The 18,527-nt window shown below is 44.8% G+C and overlaps 2 protein-coding genes across 4 annotated transcripts in view; one reads left to right on the top strand and one right to left on the bottom strand.

Moving 5' to 3' along the window:
* Positions 1 to 569: 569 nt before the first annotated feature.
* Positions 570 to 10,941, bottom strand: TMEM43 (transmembrane protein 43). Its single transcript, XM_075831817.1, has 12 exons — positions 10,816 to 10,941; positions 9,807 to 9,950; positions 7,734 to 7,868; positions 6,533 to 6,627; positions 5,682 to 5,731; positions 4,907 to 4,976; positions 4,558 to 4,628; positions 3,882 to 4,003; positions 3,567 to 3,641; positions 3,016 to 3,117; positions 2,806 to 2,923; positions 570 to 2,192 (listed from the first exon to the last, which is right to left on the bottom strand). Exons 1-12 carry the CDS (start codon positions 10,825 to 10,827, stop codon positions 1,990 to 1,992), a joined length of 1,197 nt encoding a protein of 398 aa, XP_075687932.1. The 5' UTR covers positions 10,828 to 10,941; the 3' UTR covers positions 570 to 1,989.
* Positions 10,942 to 11,161: 220 nt separating this feature from the next.
* CHCHD4 (coiled-coil-helix-coiled-coil-helix domain containing 4) overlaps positions 11,162 to 18,527 on the top strand; it is an 11,704-nt gene continuing 4,338 nt past the window's right edge. The window contains exons 1-3 of one of the 3 annotated variants that reach the window (XM_075831816.1): positions 11,162 to 11,247; positions 12,600 to 12,698; positions 17,035 to 18,090. In XM_075831816.1, the coding sequence (XP_075687931.1) occupies positions 11,226 to 11,247; positions 12,600 to 12,698; positions 17,035 to 17,327 (414 nt within the window). In that variant the 5' untranslated portion in view covers positions 11,162 to 11,225 and the 3' untranslated portion in view covers positions 17,328 to 18,090. The other 2 variants (XM_075831814.1, XM_075831813.1) reach the window with 2 other exon arrangements.

Here is an 18,527-nt window from a genome sequence, read left to right as displayed (position 1 = left end):
GGCTATTCAGACATGCGTGATTTTTCACACAGCGTGTTTCCGCTACGTGAAACTCACTGCATGTCCTATTCTAGTCTGTTTTTGCAGATCACGCACCCATTGAAGTCAATGGGTGCATGAAAATCCCGGACGTTATCGGTATGCGGTCTGTGTTTTACGCACCAGTTACTAAAGAAACGCAGAGAAAAAAAAAATTTGAAAAATGTGCACCAACGCTCACATCAAAAACTGATGGCACACGGAACTGCAACGCGTGAAAAACGTGTCTTTTTACACACGCAAAACTGGCACGTTCGCGTGAATCTAGCCTACATCTGTAAAAAAACAAACAAAACAGGAAATGTTTTCAAGATCTCTGCTTTTAGTCATTGAATGGGAATCTCCTGGTCATGTGATAATTGGACAGGCGCAGTACAGTTATCAGAGCTCTTGTAACGAGCCGTTCGTCTGTGTGATCATCACGTGACCGGGACGGATCCTCCTCCTCCTCCTCCGGAGGTGAATCCTGAGCGTTCCCTTTAAATGATTGCGATCATCTTCACAGTAACAAATTGAGAAATCTTTAATAATAGGTTATACAAGAAATTACTTTTATTTGCTGAATCCACAAAATCCCTCTAAAGCTTAATCACTTTATTATCTACTAGAATTCAATTCCCCACTTTTTTATTTTTTCTAAGATTTGTTTCCTTCATTTCTGCTGGTTTGGTTTTCAGCGTTGAACGCCCGTCCTGCTGACACAGGTGCCCGGCTCGTCGCAAAAGTGCTTTGATAATCTCAATGAGACCTGCAGCTGTGTGAGCAGTAAAGTGTGATACCCGGCTCTCATCATCACTTACCATTCACTGACAGCAAGCAAAGCTCTTAACTATGCTGAGGAATTGAAACAGTACAAGTACATTAAAGTTTTAAAACTTTTCAGGATACAAATGTGAAACCCCCGGTGACTCCTCAGACTGTACGGAGACTGCAGCTATAAGTAGGGAATGTAACAAGCTGTGGCTGCCGCAGTGGTGACGAGAAAGACAAAGCAGAACTACAAATACCACTAAAGAAAAATAACTTTTTTTTTTAATGCCCCCTGGTTTCCCCCATTGCTGCAAAAAACACCACTTAGTGAAAACCGATTGAGTTTGTATGAATGGGAAACTTAAATAGATGCCCCTCGTTACAAAGTAGCATCGGACTGCAGCGTGCACAATGCCAATACAATGATACATGTGAACATTCCTGCTGGGAGTTGTAGTGCTGCAGCAGACAGAAGATTCACGTGTCCCCTGCACTCACAGCCATAAACATTCAACTCATCCCGCCAGCTCGGAGGCACAACTGGGCTCCACGCCACAAAGCTGGGTATGGCAGACAAGGATATTTACGTCCTCATCAGTCGGGAATTATAACATAAAATACAGAGAATCTCTTTGGCAACATTTTCCATGGATGGACGGTGACAATCAGCTGAATGCTACATTTACGTTAATTCTTGTTATGACCTTTAAAATTGGAGTGATATCGGACCTACAATGTCAAGTAACTTTGCAGATACTTTGGTTTACTTATCCTCCAGTCACATCCAAAGCTGCATTCAAAAGTCTGCTGGTAAGTATTTCCTAACAGCTCAGTTCCCACAATGCTCCTGTACCAAATCATGCTCGGTTCAGATACTGAAGGAGCACCAGGTAGATGTCGGGTCAATCGGCAAGAGACTTAGCTGGAAACCAGAAGAATTTTGAAGACAGCTCTAGATGTGACAGGAGTACAATTCTAGATGACATTCAGTACAAGATTTACAAAGCAAAGTATCTGCAGTTATTCAATAGCCCACAAAGTAAAAGAAGAAAAAAAAAAAAAGTATAAAAATAAAACAAAACCAAAAAAGTTACATTGTGACAGAAAACACATTACTGCATCAATGACCCCAGGAGGTCGGGGAATTGGAACCTCATGAACAGCACATTCTGATTCAGGATTTGAGAGCGTGAAGTGTTCCTATTGGTATTTCTTGGCAGGTACACGGGATCGGGCGAGGAGGATTATACCCAAGGCGGCGGCGCTCAGCAGCAGGGCCATCAGCGGATGATAGAACAACCAGCCGGAGGCGATGGTCAGCAGCGAGAGAGACGTGGAGATGCACAAGGCAAACAGCTTGAGACCCAGATTGACGAGATCCCGGACGATAGGAAGCCAGTCCACTGTAATGGGAAAAACTTAAATCAACAAATTCTAATATAATAAACGCGCAATAGCGCTCGAATTTGAAAATCAACGCTAATTTCCAGGACACACGTGCCCAATAGTCGTTACGGGTTCCCCACAGTCAATGAGCACCAGTTATCTAATAATTCTCTTTTCCTCATCATAGGTTTCCATAATCTCCATACAATGACTTCCAGCCGAGCCTGTGCTTATAATACCAGCCAATCTGCAGAAGCAGAACTGCAGTGTAAAGCATGGGGGAGAAGGTGGATTTCAGCCTCTCTTAATAGACAATGCTGCTACACTGGAGTTGCTGATCATAGCTGTTTCCTAATGAAGTAGAGCTGCAGTATAAAGTATGGAGAAGTGACAGAACAGCGGTCTGAGCCTCAGCTGGAGCAGAAGGTGGATTTTTAGACTACTTTAGACTCCAATAGACAATGCAGCCAAGTTGGAGCCTCTGAAGCAGAGCTGAAAAGCACAGCAAACAATGACCTCTACAAGAAATGGCCTGTATTACTTAGAAGGTTGCAATATTTTAATGTCCCACAGGGGGCGCCAGTTGTTTCTCATTTATACAAGATCTCTCCTGGGGAATTCAGTGCTCACCTAGAGTGTGGATGATCTTGGTCATCAGACATACACCTACAAACATCATCAGCCAGCCAGCGGCGCGCAGGGCCCAGGTCTTCATGTTGTTGCTCTGCTGCTCTGCAAGGAACATTTCCTAGAAGATATAGAGCGCCTCGTCATGTACGGAGGGGTCGGGGGAGGGGGGTCAATGGCTGCTACCTCCCACTTATCGATATACACACTGACCTCTGCTGTGTGACTCCCCAAGTACAGAAGCTCCAGTTGGTCTCCGGATCTGGTCTTATAAGACGTCAGTTCTTGTCCTCGCTGCCGCGCTATTATGCTCACCTGGGAAAAAGACCAAAAAAAAAAAACAACTTTACTGTAAAGTGGACTTTCCCTTTAAGAGAATGTTCACACAGGGAGGATACGCTGCGTAAAAGTGCACAGCGTATCCGCACTGGTCACCGCAGGAAATTCCGGCAGAAAAAAAAACGCACAAATGGAGCCTGGATGAAGAAGCACAGAATTCTGGGTAAGTATAACTTTTTTTTTTTCTGGTTTGCGATTTTTGCGGCGGAATCGCAACTTTTCTGCCACAAAAATCGCAACATCTGCTATTTCATGCGGGTTTTACCTGCGCATTGAATTCAATGTGGAAAACGCGCAGTGATTACGCAAATACAATGGACATGCTGCGGATTAAAAAAACGCACCGCAGGTCAATTGAATGCGTCGCACCTCACTGATGTTACTAGCGCCTATGAATAGTCGGCACGCTCATCATATTATATTACCGTGTCCACTGATCCAAAAGTTGGTCCTCCCATAGAAACTCCGGCGTGCCAGAAAGAAATGCGCAAATCCCCCACCTGAAAAAGAGAGAGACCAAATGTGACCATTCAGAAAGAGACCGGTGAACGCGGTGATTACAAATAATACAAACACGTCGGGATCAATTTATGGTTCGTGTATTTTAATAGTGTCAGTCAGGCACCCGATGAGTTAAAAATCCTGATAATCCGACGTATATAGATATTTATAAAATCCAGCAGTGCGGAGGATTCTGGATTATCGGAATTTCATGGAACTAGATACAATGTTGCACTCGCCTCTGGATTCTTAGGATTGGCGCTCTGGTAGAAGTAATTCCCTTCGGCGGTAACATCCGCGTGCGGACTGCTGATCGGAGACAGGCGGAGCTGCTTGAAGTTGTCAATCTTATTAATCAGCCCTGGAAGAAAAGGGAGGAGCTCAGCAAACCGGAGAACGCAAAAATAATATTAAATAAGGATAAATGAGAGTGAATCGGCCTGCCCAGAGCCCATTACATTATTTAGAACAGGCCTTCATGTTCACACCGGCCATCCGTGAAGAGCGACAACCATGACAATGAGTCAGAGTTGTCAAGGCTCCTCCCCTTTCAGTAGAATCACTAAAAACTAATTAAAGGAGCACTAAACCTGAAAATAGAAAACATTTCTCTGGACTTCTAATTAGTCGTTCCTTTGAAGAACAGGCAGCCTCTACCCAACCAGAAATGGCTGATAACAGGGAGCAATAGACTGCATTTACCTAGGATTTCGTTTAAAATCCTGAGCTGCGGTCATATGTGTATAATTGGAGGATCATTCCACCCTCTTCCTTCACTATCTTTCTACTTAACGCTACAATCCATCGCTACGGATAAAGCAAAGAATATTTGGCGATTTAATTTCTCTTCCCTCCAGACATACGGTATTAAGCTGTAATATATTCGGGTCTCCTGTTGTGGATAAAATCTCTTACCTTCAGATAAATAGTAATTTCCAACCTGAACGTCTGCGGCCACCGCCGTGTACGACTCCACCGCCATAGCGCTGTAAAAGAAATGTTTGTATCCGTAGACGTGATGTAAAAAGAGGCTGCCGCAGATCAGCGAATGCATTTTAACACAAGGTATAAGCAGAAGTTAGAACGTGAGCTGTGCGCGACTATTGTGGCGTTTTCAAAACCTCAGCGAATCGGCGCAACAACAGAAATCCGTGCCGCTGGCTTTGTAATTGTGTTACTGGCGCACAGCCACTAGAGGGAGCTGCTGTGCTCATGTCCGGATAATTGGACTCTATTAGCGGATTACATACGAGCAAGCGCTTACCTGGGGTTCCGATGGGCGATCTCTCTGTCGAAGTGACGGCTGCTGACGACCTCTGACCTCCATTCAGTGTCTGAGGAAAACAAGAACCACCTCAAAGCGTGCGGCCGAAGCGCATTGTACCTTAAAGTGACTTGTAGGCGAGTGTCTCGTCTCTAGTTATTTAGAACAAAGCATAAACTTTGCAAAGATTTGTACAGTTATAATAATTATACTCTAGTCACATCCAAAGCTGCATTAACAATTCGCTTGTTTTTTCTGATAGCAGAGACAGGTGCATTCTGGGAGCTTAGAGGACAGTTACATAGTGTTAGAGAACAGCTATTAGGTCCTATACTCATTAGATGAAAGTCTGACTAACTCAGCGCTACCAGCCGACTATCTAATGTCTATGTGGGTGTCCCCTCTCCGCACTGAAAACACAATGGGGGAGCGTGCATGTATATGTGGGAGTCGGGAGGAATAGCTATCGGCGACAGCTTTTTTATGTGTATGGGCAGTTAACTATGCGGTCTGTCCCCAAGAACAACCAGCAGAGTTTTGAACACCGCTCTGGGTGTGACTAGAGAATAATGTTACAGGATGTAACTCTGAATAATTAAAATATTTGCTCAACATTTAGAAGGTGGAGCTATTCTTTACGAGCCCATATCATGTCCACCTGCACGTTAAAACAACATACGGTACTTTATTGCATAAGTGGACTTGGCCGGACTGGCTGCCATGACAGATAACGGTCAGTTGTCCGGTGTGTTGGGTAGGAGAGGCGAGTACTCACTGTACGTGTATCTGGTTTCTGTCTTCTTCTCTCCACCTTCCTCATAATCCCTGGAGAACAGACACAAGGACCATTTATAATCTGAAAAATTCACTTTTTGGCGATTTTTGCTGCTAAAAACGCCTTTCCCTGCGTTTTCAATACTAATTTTAATATATCAAGAACCAGCACGTTAAAGGGCCACTACACCTAAAATCAGCAGCTTATAATAGCGCAGGAGCAGCTGATATAAATCACATATGATGTCAATTTACCCCCCACACTATTTTTTCCCATAAATAAAGAGATAAAGTAAATTTCCTTTAATCTGGCATTACTTGGCGGATTATCACATATTCTGGATTATCACATATTCTGGATTATCGGACAGCCATAGAAAAGAATAGAAATATGCAAAATTAAAAGGATTTTACTTTATGTAGTTGGGTTTTTTTTGTTTAGTTTTTTTGCGCAAAAGGGCATTTGGCCCCGGCTTTATTTTACGGTTATGATCCGGGCACGAAGTCATTATGCAAAGACCGCGCTGGGGGGTAAATTATCCGAACACATGACACATATCCAGTTGCAGAAAGGTTATCACACCGCCAGTCCACTCTATTATATTAGTTTCTGCTAAGCTGGGTAATAATCATTAGGGCCACTGTTACAGCCGTCACCCAGCTTTCCCGGCACCCTGAATGGTAAATCTGTCCAGGGTTATGAAACAAGGGGAGGAAAGGGCATGAAATGTGTCACTGCTTAACCAGGCAGAATAGCAGCTCAGGAAAGCTGGGTGATCATACCCGTGTCCGTACAGGCGGTCACCTAGCTTTCCGGCAAAAGAACAGGTTGATGATCTAGACAATTCTTACTTTGATTCTTCATATTCCACCCACTGGTACATCTCCACCTGGCGCTTCAGCTGCACGCAGTGCATGGAGACCCCATAGTTTGGGTCAAAAAGTGGCTGCATAAAAAAAAAGGACATTGGAATAAAAACAACGTGCTGATCGTTTGTTACATTGTATCAGTCTGGAGTTCAGACTGTTTAGCTCACAGGGGATTGTCTAGACTGGATACAATTGTAAAAAAAAAAACCTGAGCTGTGAGATGTATTAGGTCAGGGCAGGTTATCAGCCTCTAGATGTAAGTAAGAATGTTCCTAGTCACTGACAGCAATCAGAGATCTTGAAAACGGTCAGGAATGAAAACACAAAGTATATTAGAAAGTTGCAGAACTTTTCATTATACAATGATTAAGCCTTATGGACATAAAAATAAGGCATTATTAACTTCTGGGGTACAGTCTTTGGGGTACGGTCTAGGATATTACTGAGGCATGAGGTGCACCATACCTCGCTTCTTTATTTCTTAGTGAACTATATGGTATATCTTGGGTGTATTAGTGCAGCCCACAAAATGACTACCACCAAGTGGACAGACGACTGAATCTTATGTTTCCCATACAGCGGGGCCTTTATTCCAAGAGCCAATGATGATTCAGCTGAGCCAACACCCTGTGAACTTGGCAGGTTGTGCAGCTTTGTAAAATCATATAAGACCGGGTCCTGTCAGAGACGGTGAAACTATGCGCACGCTACGGGGTTGCGGGGATCCCGTCATCATATCAAAACGACTTTTCGATCGGACTGACTATTCCGCAAATTTTCAAAATGTCAGATTCAATTCCATTATCTGACAGCAATTACCGATAATTGAAAACGATCGCCACATCTTATTTTACAAAAGGCGCAGTTCACAAAATTATAGCAGGAAACACAGGGAGGGGCTGTCATAGCATGCTGGGAGTTGTAGTTTCACAACAGCTGGAGAGTCGCAACTTGCAGATCCCCGCTGTATGTGTAACACGGACCCTTGGAGGAGACTGAAAATACACAAAATGTGGTGCAAAATGTACTGATATTCAGTAAAATTCCTATAATCTGGTATCAATGGTAAATAAGTGCCGGATTATCAGATTTGATAGAGTATTGGATTTCGGATTAAATAAATTTCACACTAATATAAAAACATGTCCAGAGATGAATTGACACACAATTCCTACACACTGACCTTCAATGTCTGCAGGGGTCCAGTCAAGTGCAACAATTTAGCTTCATTCAGAGGATCGATCCGTTGGATATTTCCTATAGAGACCACAAGTGAAAGTCCCTCGTCCAGAGAGAACGCCGTCTGCACCGCCCGACCCTGTAATAACACCAGATGCATTCATGACCCATCACTCTATATACATGTATACGAGTCACTGTGTACATACATTACTTATCCTGTACTGATCCTCAGTTACATCCTGTATTATACTCCAGAGCTGTACTCACTATTCTGCAGGTGGAGTCACTGTGTACATACATTACATTACTTATCCTGTACTGATCCTGAGTTACATCCTGTATTATACTCCGGAGCTGCATTCACTATTCTGCTGGAGGAGTCACTGTGTACATACATTACATCACTTATCCTGTCCTGATCCTGAGTAACATCCTGTATTATACTCCGGAGCTGCACTCACTATTCTGCTGGAGGAGTCACTGTGTACATACATTACATCACTTATCCTGTACTGATCCTGAGTTACATCCTGTATTATACTCCAGAGCTGCACTCCCTATTCTGCTGGTGGAGTCACTGTGTACATACATTACATCACTTATCCTGTACTGATCCTGAGTTACATCCTGTATTATACTCCGGAGCTGCACTCACTATTCTGCTGGAGGAGTCACTGTGTACATACATTACATTACTTATCCTGTACTGATCCTGAGGTACATCCTGTATTATACTCCAGAGCTGCACTCCCTATTCTGCTGGTGGAGTCACTGTGTACATACATTACATCACTTATCCTGTACTGATCCTGAGTTACATCCTGTATTATACTCCAGAGCAGCACTCACTATTCTGCTGGTGGAGTCGCTGTGTACATACATTACATCTCCTGTACTGATCCTGAGTTACATCCTGTATTATACTCCAGAGCTGCACTCACTATTCTGCTGGTGGAGTCAGTGTGTACATACATTACATTACTTATCCTGTAGTGATCCTGAGTTACATCCTGTATTATACTCCAGAGCTGCACTCCCTATTCTGCTGGTGGAGTCACTGTGTACATACATTACATCACTTATCCTGTACTGATCCTGAGTTACATCCTGTATTATACTCCAGAGCTGCACTCCCTATTCTGCTGGTGGAGTCACTGTGTACATACATTACATCACTTATCCTGTACTGATCCTGAGTTACATCCTGTATTATACTCCAGAGCAGCACTCACTATTCTGCTGGTGGAGTCGCTGTGTACATACATTACATCTCCTGTACTGATCCTGAGTTACATCCTGTATTATACTCCAGAGCTGCACTCACTATTCTGCTGGTGGAGTCAGTGTGTACATACATTACATTACTTATCCTGTAGTGATCCTGAGTTACATCCTGTATCCGGAGCTGCACTCACTATTCTGCTGATGGAGTCTGTGATTGCAGCTCAATTTAGATTTTATTTGTCTTTTCTTATCCATTGCAAAACAGTTTTATATATTTTCCTACATGGGCAGGGCCTCTAGTTCTGTATATCCAGGATTTCCTGATTCATGAACAGAATGCAAATACTTCAGTAGGTACTGACACTCACCTAGACAGGAGGAATATAGGCAAGGAGACGGAATAGAACACTGGCTGAATTAAAATGCAGATTTATATGCCTTTCAGAGTCATTAAAAAGCTGGGTGACAAATAATATGGGCACTGCAATGGCAGCCAGTACTAGTTGTTGCGATTTGTGAACTTGTAAATGGACGGACCGATGACGACTCAGGGACTTGTATCTCAAGGTCAGCTTAAGAACTAGATGATGGCGTCTTTGGAGTAGTGAAAGAGTCACAGCCACAGGAATAAACCTGCTTTTCGCAAAAGCATCCGAGTTGCAATGACTGCGCAATAGTCGCACTTCAATAAACGTGAGTGGGCGTCGACAAATCCCGTAACCGCCCCCCTTCACTTCTATTGGAGCACGACTCAAGTCACGCAAGTGGCATCATGTGACCCGCCTCTGGCTGAGATTGCGTAGTCGTAGTCAGGCCTTAGAGGAATAATATATAAACTGCATATTCTCACCTCATTAGTAAACAGGAGATAGAATGACAGGGTGAAGGCGACGAGGCCGACCAGCATCCCCCCGGCTGTGTCACTGAGACGATGGAGGAATCCCGGCGCCGGTTCACTTCTAATCGTCGTGTGTTCTCTGGTGGAATCTGCATACTGGAAAAAACAGACACATCCAATATCATTATGTATACGTGTGATAGTTTAGATCTATCTTTTTAGATTTTTTCACAATCTCTGCTTACTGTCAGTGACTGGGTATATTATGGTTTACATTCTGAGATTAGAAATCCCACCCTGACCTAATACTTCTCATAGCTGAGGTTTTGCTACAATTGTATCCAGTCTAGACAATCTTTTGTGCACTAAACACATCAGTCCTGATAGTTTGTTACAGTGTATCAGTGCAGGTAAAAATTATCGGTTTGGAATCCAGGATGTTTAGATCACAGAGGATTGTCTAGACTGTATACAACTGTAACAAACCCTCAGCTGTGAAAAATATTAGGTACGCACAGGTTTCTAGCCCCTGCGTGTGAACAAGAATGTCCCTATTCGCAGCAAGCAGAGATCTTTGATGGAATTGACTTGTAACAGCTGAGGGTTTGTTACAATTGGGATCAGTCAAGACAATGACAGTCCCGTTTGAGCTAAACAGTCTGGCCTGCACTGATACAGAGTAACAAACTATCGGGGTAGGGGAGAGATTTGCACTGATGATGTCTTTAGCACACAGATTGTCCAGACTAAATGCAATTGTAACAAGCCCACAGTTTTGAAAAGTATTTCTTTGTATGAAATAATGGATACAAACTTGAATAATCCCATTCACTAACAGCAAACAGAGATATTGAAAATGTTAAGTATAGGGGAAAGTTGCATAACTGTTCATTATAAGATTTATCTACGTACAAACAGATACCTACTTTATTAGGACACGCTGGCATTTGCAGTTCTACAACAGCTGGATAGCAGAGTTACTATAACACACGTAACACCATCTGCTGCTGACATATCTTACCTGTCTGGCCATGTTCAGCTCAGATATTGGCTACCAAGAAGACTATAAAACAGACGTCTCCCCTCAGTCTTGTAGCCTCTCACTTCTTGCCAGCTCCTTTCGTTACAAAGTTACCTCCCTGTCCCAACGCACATCTGCGCATGCTCTGTAGTCCCAGCCCTGCAGCATGGGAGATGTAGTTTTATTGCGGAAGACGATGATACTGGTATATTTGAATATATTTGTCTGTTGATTATGGATACTTGACAAGGTACAATGCGACCGGTTTCACAATAATTAAATAATCTTTTATAAAGAGGGTCATTTGGAACAGGCAATGTCAAGGGCAGCCCGTTCGGGGGCTTCAGTGTCTCTCTGCGTGACGTCAACAGAGTGCGCGGCGCCGGTCGCAGTGTGAGAGAGCTGCAGCCATGTCCTACTGCAAACAGGAAGGTAAGGAAGGACATGAGGGGTAGGAGGCACTGGGGACGGAATGAGAAAGCTCGGGCGGAGGCAGAGAAATGGAGGGCGAGGGGCCACATACGGGTAACTAGGAGGGAAGCAGGTGAGTAAAGCAGAAAAGGGTAAGAGAAAGGCACTAAGGGTTAATTCATTTCAAGGGCAACTCCAGTTAGTGTTGATTTTCAGATCCCCGGTGCGGTAATCGTTCCTGATAACACGGCGAAGATGGTTTTTAACAATAATTTCAGAAAAATTCCCTTTTTCCTTTTCTGATTGTGATTCCCAGCATGCCTCAGGGGGAAGCACAGATCACAAGTTCCCCACTATGGGAGGAGCTTCCTCCTCTGCAGGTTGTCACAGCCTGCTCAGTAATGTATAGTCTATGAGGAGTGGGGGAAGGGAAGTGACAACCGTTTTGTGCACATCTCCAGCTCGCCATAAAGGGGTGACCTGTGTTAAGAAATCAACCCCCCCCCCACCTAAAAAAAAAAAACTACAATAAAATAAATAAAAGTTGGACGTTGTCTTGTGATGTCCGGGTCTGGAAAGCCGGATGACCACCAATATGGCTGCCAGTTATTTGTCCCACGCTCCTTAACGACTGCTCGGCAGCACTGGGGATATATCAATGAAATCACGAGCCATTCTGGAGTTCGGGAGAGCTGGGTGACAACCTCTTTGGGTTACACTATGGCAGTCCGATGGGTTATCACCCAGCTTTATTAGACAACTGAATGGCAGATAGTCTGATTATGCAGCGGGGATGTATTAATGTCCTTCCATTGCCCATCTCTGATCCGACATCGGATGTAGAGCGACGCTACTGCACGCAGGATGGTTTAGTTGCCATGGCAATCTAGCAGCGCCCAGAGTGTATCCTGCACGAGTCCTGTTCTAATTAATAGGACTCGGGCACGATACTTTCTGGGAGTCGTACGGTTTCCACGGTAACTACCGTCGTGCGTGCAGTAGGGTCTCTCCACGTTCGATGCTGGATCGGGTGGGAGATCTGAATTGGAGGAAATAGTGACCCAGATCAGCTGTTCAGGAGAGTGGAAAGCTGTGGACTGTTCCTATGGGAGTCATTGGGGTGATCACTCTGCTTTCTCTGGCTCCTGAATGGCAGATCAGCCATTCTACATTCTGGGAAAGCTGGGTGACATCCACTATGGCAGCCATATTGGTTGTCACCCAACTTTTTCCAAGTAGCAAAAAAAAAAAGCTAATCGGTTGAATAGAATCTCTTGAGAGAAGACTGAAGGAAATAACTGCGCCGTTCACACAGCGCAGAAGGTGTTTTCTCCTGTTTATTTTTTTTCTAACACCTTTAATGATTCTTCCAGGAAAGGACAAAATTATCTTTGTAACCAAAGAAGACCACGCAACGCCGAGCAGCGCGGAGCTCATCCCCGATGACCCCAACGACCCTTATGAAGACCAAGGTTGGTGACGTGTATAATTATTGCTTTATAATAATTCCTAGTGACATCACAGCGCTCTTATTACCGACGAAGATGTCTCTACAGCCCCGGCATGGGGTACAATGAGGTTTCCAGAATGTGTAATCAAATTCAAGGGGTTGTCTATTCTGCAAATTAAGTTTAATTGCTGTATAATGAAAAGTTCCAACCTCGCGCGCACACACTAAATAAACCTCATCTTGACCGAATACTTCTCACAGCTGAGGGTTTGTTACAATTGTATCCAGTCTAGACAATCCTCTGTGAGCTAAACACATCAGCAGCACAGATCTCTCTCCAGTCCTGATAGTTTGTTACAATGTATCAGGTCTCCGGTTACTACTATGAGCACTCCTGAGACCCCTCTGAGATTTTGGGGGATAGTAGATTAACCCTAACTCGGCCAACAAACAAATATTCAGGTTTTTAATGTAGTCCCTTTTGATCATGTCTGATCAGCACACTGAGCATGCTCCTGCCAGGCCATTCATTTAGCTGCTCCGCTTCAGTTTCCCTTGTAAATCGGCTCTTTAGGGGGATTTATCAACCTTTCTACGCTAGTTTTCTGATGTAGAAAAGTCATAAAGGACCCAAAAGTCGCAATTTGCACAGCACAACCTTGTGCCAGGCTTCCTAAAATTTGGGCCACAGTAGCCGTACAAATTTATTATAATCTACGGCAGAAAACTGGCATAAAATATAGTGGGAAAACTACGCAAGCTCCTAGCTGGCGTAGATTTCACTCTGCGAGGCGTAGCAAGGTAGAGGTCCATACCCACCTTCCTGATCGGCTACCCCCCCCCCCTTCGGACAGTTAAATAAAACATTTATACTTTAATTACCGCTCCCTCAGCGAGCGGCGGCGGCTCACGCAAAGTCCAGACCGATGACATTGAGTGCTGCGTCGCATATAAGACCCTGTATGAGCCGCCGCACACTGAGGGAGCCAGAGGAGGAGAGGTAAGGTGAGTATACTTATTTTTTAATCTATGTCCAATGGGGGAATGGATGGTGGACGGCCGCAGTTGTTGCTCCACATAATAAATCTGTTGCATCTTACTCCGGCGGAGCAGATAGTTATGACTGACGTATGAAACACTATAGTAAATCCGTCCCATTGTGTCTGATCTGGAGTTTTGCTCAGGTGACCGGGAAGGACAAAATGAAAAATACAAAGCAAGTATATTAAGAAAACGTATCATACGCCATTCCCTAAGGTGCTTGTAATACGAACCTTGATCCTGGTGGGAGAGATTTGGGATAAACTGCAGATCAAATACCTCCTGGCTATGTTAGCAGCACATTTTGTAAAACAAGTGCAGTTCTGTCTCTCGCCTCCAGGGGGCAACATATAGACACTTTTTCATTCTCCTTTGGGGGAGTCGTACATCACAGCACCACATAGATCACCCTCAGACTTGGCACCGCTGCTCGGCTGGAAATGACTCATTGGTCGTTTTTGTCTCCAGACTGAGCGGATTGCAAAAAAATAATAACCTAGATTTGCCGCAAAGAGTTAAATTTGAAATGGACGTCGATCCAAAAACCAGATTATCCCGTATTGCAGAGTCAGCAGATGTCTCTAAGCATGTCCTGGTATGGGGAGCGCGTACCCTCGGATTATCTGTACGTGTTCATTAAAGTGGGCGGAGTTACGGGCGCAGGATGTTATACTCCATAGAGATGGATGAGGCCGTAGACTGTATGACCGTGACGATTTGCTTCATTCACCCGCCAAAGTATCTGGACATTCACATAAGACTCGCATTGACGTCCGTTGTAGTGTCGCATGTTATGCTGAAGTTGCAGCCATGTCGGACACGCTACTTGCAGCCTGAGCTGGCATGCTGGGACTTGTAGTATCACAACAGCTGGCGACCAGCTCCGGTACTTATGACACTGGCGTTGGCGGCATCATAAAGACAGGAGGCGCAGTGATACCAGCGGGTGAATACTATGGCTGAATATTACTTCAACCCAAAAAATTGCTGCCATCGCTTCGTATAGGTGGTCAGATCACCTACAGTACAACAGTCCGACATTAAAATCTATGTAAAAAGTGAAGTAACTTTGTCAATACTTTCCTTCACTTCTTGGGTAATGAATTTGGTGTTTTCTTCTCCATTCACACCTAAAGAAAAAGCTAAAATTTTGGAATCTGGAATCCTCAGCTGTCATGTCACATGACTGTCTGCAAGCTACTGTGTAATTGTCATCTGAGCTCCCATAATGCACTGCTCTTTGCACAGGAGATGCAGGATGCTGATTTTAGCTTTCTGCCTGATTGGAGAATAACACATTAAATAATAAGAATTCGGAACAGGAGACGATAAGTAAAAATAGTAAATCTTTTTTGTAGATTTAAAGGGAACCGGTCACCGGCATTTCACCTATTGAACTCTCCTCGCCGGCCGCTGCTGTCAAAAGTTCATTGTATCCCGTCTCCTAAACTCCTCCTCCTAAGACCGTAAATAACGGTCTGCAAACATTTTGCGCCTTTTATGGTAATAATCCGGCAGTCTCGTTCTTCTTATGCCATCCCACTGCTGAAAACTGTGCCCGCCCTGAATGCCGAAATCCCGTCTGAGACCGTGCGTATCATGTATAGTCCGACGCCCTTCCCTGCTTTGTCCGGGCCTCAAATCTAGTTACTGCGCAGGCGCCGCTGTGGTGTCCCGTTGTGCGTACAAACCAGAACAGGATATCGATGCGCAAGCGTGGGGTTTCATGCGTTCTGGGGGAAGGCGAGGAGCTGTCAATCAAAAGTAAGGAGGCGGGGTTTACTCGAAGGGCTTGAGGAATGAAGATCCGACTCTTATGCTCATTAGCATACGGTGCGGGAACACAAAAAAATGGAATATTAAAGGTACAGAGCGACTTAGAAGATAATTATAGGTTACACAACAATGATTTTTCACCCACTTCCACCAGGTATTGCTGGATTAATAGGTGAAATGCTGGTGACAGGTTCCCTTTAAGTGGAGTTTTCCCGTAAATACATATATATATATATATATATATATATATATATATATTTGACTCCGGTCACTGCCGTGATCACATTTTAGGCGTTTTTTTTTTTCTCTTGCTCCATCATCCATCACAAGGGTGATGGTTGGATTTTGAAGGGTTAATGCATCCGTCATTGGCTGACTGCTCCTGAAAGGACTGGTGTAGCAGGCGGGCTGCAGCTGGCAGCGAGACATGAATAGTCGGATTTATCCTGCCTGTCACTTGTATTAAAGGGGGGGGGGTCTGCTGGGTGGGAGATATTGTCTAAAGCTGCCACTGATCTCGAAAAGATTGAAACCATGGCTTGGCATTACAGAGGTGTGTGTGTGTGTGTGTGTGTGTGTGTGTGTGTACAGCGCTGAGCATTATGTCACCAGCAACCTTAACCGCAGGTCAGTGGGAATTACTACAGGGCGCTGCGGGCGTCCCTCCTTCCACCCGGGGATGGATAACATGTGTGCGGGAGGGTGCCCTGACCTCGTGGATGCTCAGGAAGCACTGGCACCGCCACCATCTGTCATATGTGCCCAGGCTGCCCATTGTCATGCAAATGTACCATATATACGGACACCTTGTAAGAGAACTGGGGACAGCAGGCGACGTAATGATGAACAGGAGAAAAATGAGCCATGCAAACTGTGGTTTTAATTCTGCAGATGCCAGAACAGCCCCACTGGTGGGGGAAGGGAACTTGGGATGGAGCAGTTGACACCTATTCATGTACTCCCAAGATCCCACACCCCAAAAAAAAAATCCTTGTCTTTAGCAGTTTCTTAGCTGAATCTGTTTCTAGGAAAGCTGGGTGACAACCCCATGGGGGAGCAGTAAGAGTGGTCACCGAGCTAGTGTAAGTACTAGACCGGGATGAAGAGGGGGGATGCAGCTGCAGTTTTACTTTGAGGATGTGAGAGGGGAGGAGGAGCAGCAAGAGGGAGGCATTGATTGGCTCAGAGTACATAGCACAGCTCTGACATCACACCAGGAAGATCCCTCCCACTCAGTAAGCATGGAAAGAGAAATGGCATTTACACAAACAGCGGAGAGCAGGAAAACACCCAACATTTGTCTACTCTACACTAAAGGGGGATTAGAAAAACATGGCAGCTTTTTTCCAAAAACAGCGCCTCGCCTGTCCATGGATTGTCTGGGATTGCAGATCCGCTCCATTTAAGTGAATGAGGCGGAGCTGCAATGCCACACACAACCTGTAGACCGGAGTGGTGCTGTTTTGAGAAGACTGTTGCCATGTTTTTCTAATCCTGGTCAATTTTTAATCATGTCTTATTTTTTTTTTTTTCATTTCCAGGTTTAATTCTGCCCAATGGAGACATTAATTGGAATTGTCCGTGTCTGGGGGGTATGGCCAGCGGACCATGCGGGGAGCAATTCAAAGCGGCCTTCTCATGCTTCCACTACAGCGAGGATGACGTGAAGGGCTCTGACTGCCTAGACCAGTTCCGGGGTATGCAGGAGTGTATGCAGAAATACCCCGACCTCTACCCCCAGGAAGACGATGAGGACAACAAAGACCAGCAGAGCCCAGAACCGGCACCTACGGAGGCTACGCCTGTGACGGAGGAGGAGTCATCATCCAGCTAATGTAAGGGAGGGGGCGTGGCCTCCTGGAAGATTTTACCTCCCACTGTTCTATGGACCATGTCATTCAGAGCTGACCTTCTGCTACCTTATCTATCTTACGTGTGGCCCCACAGGAGCCTGATACAGATCGTCTAATAGCTGGAGATCACTGCTGATCCTTAAAGAGCATTTCCCCTTTAAGAAAAAAAAAAAAGCCCAGTAAATATAAATCACTGAGTTAAGAAGCTCCATTCAACTATTTCTTTGCTCTGTCTGCTTCTGGGAAAGCTGGGTTACAACCCATATGAGTACCTTTACAGCTCCCACTGGGGTTGTCACTCAGCTTTCCTAGAGCCCTGCATGGCAAATCCACCCAGTGATATTTCTTCTGTTCCACTATTATTAAGTCACTAGGCAGATTTGCCATTCAGTAGTCTGGTAAAGCTGGGTGGCAACCCCTACCATATTGGTGACCACTCGGCTTTTCCAGAATCGGATATAACAAACATTCAGTTTAATTGAAGAGGACGACTGGAGGGAACGATCGGCTTTATTGTGGGGCTTTTCTGTTACTTTTCCTGGTTTCCGGTTTGCTCCTCGCTGTCTTTTCAATGCAGAATTATGGGGTGCGGACAAAAACCTGTAGAGGAGCCGACAGCACCCGCCTGTGCCTCACCTCGTACCCACTGCTGCCTCTCCTCCCGAATGCACTGAACTTACCGGACTCCTTATCTGTGGATCACGCGCAGAGCGACTAGAAAATATTAAATCTCTTTTTACCTTCTTCCTGGATATCTTTTCCCCATTATTTTTGGTTTCCTGTAGAGCAGTGTCCTCGAGCTGATGCAAAACTACAACCCCCAACAGCCAGTATCACACAATAGGCTTAGATACACTGACTCAGCAGACAGTATCACACGTGACAGGATTTGGAACATTGGCTCAGGAGACAGTATCACATATGATAGGATTAGATACGCAGCTCAGCAGACAGTATCACACATGTGTGATACTGTCTGCTAAACCAGGGTATCTAATCCTATCATGTGTGATACTGTCTGCTAAACCAGGGTATCTAATCCTATCCTGTGTGATACTGGCTGCTGAGCCAGGGTATTTAATCCTAAGGGTATGTTCACACGGCCTATTTACGGACGTAATTCGGGCGTTTTTGCCCCGAATTACGTCTGAAAATAGCGCCTCAATAGCGCTGACAAACAT

The sequence above is a fragment of the Rhinoderma darwinii genome, chromosome 7 (assembly GCF_050947455.1).
Source record: "Rhinoderma darwinii isolate aRhiDar2 chromosome 7, aRhiDar2.hap1, whole genome shotgun sequence".
NCBI lineage: Eukaryota > Metazoa > Chordata > Amphibia > Anura > Rhinodermatidae > Rhinoderma > Rhinoderma darwinii.
Note: the sequence above shows the minus strand (reverse complement) of the source record. Positions and strands in the feature narration are given on the sequence as shown.

Coding starts and splice junctions, on each gene's coding strand:
- TMEM43 (XM_075831817.1), bottom strand. Junction 6,628..7,733: donor GACCCCTGCAGACATTGAAG/GTCAGTGTGTAG, acceptor TTTTTTATGCAG/CCACTTTTTGACCCAAACTA. Junction 4,977..5,681: donor AGAAACCAGATACACGTACA/GTGAGTACTCGC, acceptor TGTTTTCCTCAG/ACACTGAATGGAGGTCAGAG.